General features: G+C 35.6%; 1 protein-coding gene across 1 annotated transcript in view; it reads right to left on the bottom strand.

Moving 5' to 3' along the window:
- DNAH12 (dynein axonemal heavy chain 12) overlaps nucleotides 1-4,041 on the bottom strand; it is a 247,904-nt gene that overhangs the window by 166,294 nt on the left and 77,569 nt on the right. Inside the window, exons 19-21 of the mRNA XM_037738118.1 lie at nucleotides 3,741-3,935; nucleotides 2,235-2,356; nucleotides 1,857-2,139 (exon numbers count right to left, since the gene is read on the bottom strand). Coding sequence (XP_037594046.1) covers nucleotides 1,857-2,139; nucleotides 2,235-2,356; nucleotides 3,741-3,935 — 600 coding nt within the window. The remainder of the gene's footprint in view (nucleotides 1-1,856; nucleotides 2,140-2,234; nucleotides 2,357-3,740; nucleotides 3,936-4,041) is intronic.

Here is a 4,041-nt window from a genome sequence, read left to right as displayed (position 1 = left end):
TGTTGATTCTTCTGGAAGTTGATTTCTATGTGATTTTCATGTTCCTTTGCTATAAGGAGTTGTCAAGTTCTCCATATAGAATACCTATTACTTCTATTATAATAAAGTATAAAAATTTTAGTAAACTTAAAAAAGCTAGTCAAGGCCAAGTGCAGTGGCTCACACCTATAATCCCAGCACTTTAGGAGGCTGAGGCAGGCAGATCACCTGAGGTCAGGAGTTTGAGACCAGCCTGGCCAACATAGTGAAACCTCTGTCTCTACTAAAAATACAAATAAAATTAGCTGGGTATGATGCGGGCACCTGTAATCCCAGCTACTAGAGAGGCTGAGGCAGGAGAATCGCTTGAACTCAGGAGGCAGAGGTTGCAATGAGTGGAGATCATGCCTCTGCACTCCAGCCTGGGCGGCAGAATGAGACTCTGCCTCAAAAAAACAAAAACAAAAAAACAAAAAACTAGTCAAATAGATTATGTATATTGATGCCAAGATTTAATTGAAAAGGAGTTTAAACTACAATATAGTTTAAAACTGCACTAATAGCACCCTTGTATTATTTATCCATAGCTTTTCTAAAAACCTGTATGATCAGAGTATATAATTTAACAATCATATATTTGATCAATTATGTATAATTGAACAATCTGTAGTTTTGAATTCAAGGTATATTTTCTTTTTTTTTTCTAACACTTTGATATTCAAAATACATTTAAGTGGATTTATGGATGGAGAGGTTTAATCTTTTTTAGAATAGCTTGTTTAAACAGTAAACGATTTTAGCAGATCCAAACTATAAACTGAAAACAACTACAGAATGAATTTTGAAGCTGATGCTAATGCAAACTATATTTTCTTTTTTTTTTTTTTTTTCAGACGGAGTTTCGCTCTTGTTACCCAGGCTGGATTGCAATGGCGCGATCTCGGCTCACCGCAACCTCCGCCTCCTGGGTTCAGGCAATTCTCCTGCCTCAGCCTCCTGAGTAGCTGGGATTACAGGCACGCGCCACCATGCCCAGCTAATTTTTTGTATTTTTAGTAGAGACGGGGTTTCACCATGTTGACCAGGATGGTCTCGATCTCTTGACCTCGTGATCCACCCGCCTCAGCCTCCCAAAGTGCTGGGATTACAGGCTTGAGCCACCGCGCCCGGCCCTATTTTTGTTTTTTTGAATTTGAATCTCTGACAAACCAGCCCACATCATCTTTCATCTAAACGAATCTGAGTCTCCTAATTTGCCTTCCTGTTTTCACACCTCCACTCATCTTTTCTTTACACCACAACCATAATGGTATAAAAATATAAATCAGACTATGTCCCTTCCATGATTAAAATATTTAGGTGGTATTCCACTGCATTTAAAATAAAATGCAAACTCTTAACTGCCTTCCTTTCCAACCTCATGTGACTTCACTCTCCACTTTGCTTACCCTGTGCGAGACACGTTTGTCTTCTTTCAGGATCTCACAACTCCCCAGTTCTTTCTGATCCCAGGGCCTTTACGTAGGATGCCTAGATGCTCTCTCACTTGCTCTTTACCTGGCTAATTCCTACCTAACCTTTGCGTCTCAGTTTCAACATCACCCCCTCTAATAGCCTATCACGGGACCCTCCCCCATTCTAAATTATATACCTCTTATTATTCTCTCATAATATCTTTTCTCTTTTATAACCATCACATACTATTATCAATTCATAGTAATATTGTTATGTTAATAATAATGTTAGAAACAAACAGGTAAAGAAAATAAATGATTTAAAATCGGAACAACTTTAAATTTTAATTTACTGGTTTTCAAAACCTCTTAAACAAAGCATTTGCAGAAAATAGAGTATACATCAAATCCTAGGAAACATACCAGCCTGGCTGCAGCGATCACATCGTGAATACTCCGGAGCATTAAATCTTCCACCTGAATGAGCCACTTTTCCACAGCACCCCGAGCTGCAGACGTGGAAATGAGTGCTATCAACTCCACTCGCTCGCCCTCAGAACTATACATGGCTTTAATGTCCAAATTGGGAAGGAACTCCAATTTAGCAATGCCCTCAAAGCATTTTTTTAAATGCGGCTGAACTCTAAGTGGATCTTTGGTCTCTGATAAAATCTCTAACATTTCATCATTAGATAAGAAGAAAAAACTAGGGAAAAACATACAAATACAAAAGCTTTAGTTATAATTCATTACACATATGAAAATGCTTTTAGTTACAGCACAATTGATTATCTATCATACCGAGGGAAGAAAAGACGTTTCTTTTCAAGATATGCATTAAGACCTTTCATAATTTTCTCCAAAAGTTCATTGCAGTTCTGCAGTTTTTCCAACAAACCTGTTAAAGAAGTGGCAGCAAGAACCTAAACGAGACACATTCATTCAAGTCAGCACTTACGTGCTAGATACAAGACTTAAATATCAATCTATACTATATGTTAAACATTTTTTAATGTTAAAAGGTTTATGAAAAAATGTCAGGTTTATAAAATTTGCAATGAAATCTTTTTTAAATATAAAAACTAAAATTCAATAAATTATAAATACTTATCCAAAGACACTAGTTAAAATGACAAGTTATGATTGTCATGCATTTGTCATTTCTCCTACATTATTTTGAATATTATAAGAAAAGTCCGTTCGGCTGGTGCTCGATTTAATTTTTACTTTTACTACTGTCAACCATAAATTCAGCAATCTATAGCAAAGAGTTGGCCAACTACATCCTGCAGGCCAAATCCAGCCTGCTGTCAGTTTTTGTATGGGTTGAAAACTATTTTTACACTTTTAGAAGTTAAAAAAATCAAAAGAAGAATATTTTGTGACATATGAAAATGTCTGTGTCCATAAAGTTTTACTGTCACACAGACACATTCATTTACATATTACCTCTGACTGCTTTCTCACTGCAACGACAACAGAATTGAGTAGCTGCAAAAAAAGACCTGTCCTCCCGCAAAGTCTAAAATATGTATATATATGCAAGACAAAGTCTAAATATTTTACTATATATTTTACTATTCCGCCCTTGGCAGAAAAAAATTGCTGACCTTTGATCTATAAGAAATCATGTTTCACAAAGATTCTGAAGTCCACAGGTAAAGCAAAATCCTTACAACATAAATTTTAGTGGACTACTGACTCTCACTGAGTCCAGCACAGCTACTTTTCATTCAGCATGGGAATAAATTGTTATTTCTTAAATTGAATACCAGATGAAAAAGTAGATGCATATCTATGGAATATGTGCACTGTGTGTATGAAAAATATATAGTATGCCTTTCAACATTTACTGGGAGAGATATTGGAATTGAGACCAAGCGAGAGAACAGCAGATTTTTTCCCAATCATCCCCTGAGTATACAGTCACTAGTAGAATGTCAGGTGAATCACCTGCACTATTCATTCTCTCTCCCTCTCTCTTGTTCTCACTCTCTCCGTTTAATTTGATTTATCTATTTATTTTGTGAGGAGGAGAGCGTGAGTGTGTATAGTAGAAGTCATGTGAATCAGATGTAAATTTGAAGCAGTTCCACTAGGTATACTAACGAGTTACAAGCAGTGTATCTCATGAATTGAAAAGTAATCTTATTTTAATACTTTTATGCTTTCTTATATTTTTCTGAACTTTCCAGTTTGTATACAATGAGCAAGTTAATTTTTGTAATCAGAAAAAAAGTCAGATGTTTTCTTTAATATCCAAAAACAAAGGTTCACCTACTGTGAGAGAGAAAACAAACACTTCACCTTTGGATCCTTTGCACAAAACTTCATGATATCCCTCCAATATCTGTCTACTGTCTGAAATTGACGCCCTTCTTCTGGCATCTGTTGCATGATATCCTCAGAACAAAAGATAGGCTCTAAGTAAAGCCATTGAGCTTGTACTTTTAACCATTCATCAATTGTTTCTTGTATTCGAATCAAACGGTCCTCCCAGGCCTTAATGAAAAGCATACTGCATTAAATTCTAGTTATTAAAGAAAAGCTATAAATTACAGCAAGGAAAATGCATTTTAAATTTACTATTTTTTTTTTTTTTTTTTTT

Source organism: Cebus imitator, unplaced genomic scaffold (genome assembly GCF_001604975.1).
Source record: "Cebus imitator isolate Cc_AM_T3 unplaced genomic scaffold, Cebus_imitator-1.0 Scaffold48, whole genome shotgun sequence".
In the NCBI taxonomy this organism is placed as follows: domain Eukaryota; kingdom Metazoa; phylum Chordata; class Mammalia; order Primates; family Cebidae; genus Cebus; species Cebus imitator.
This window is presented reverse-complemented; position numbering and strand designations above follow the sequence as displayed.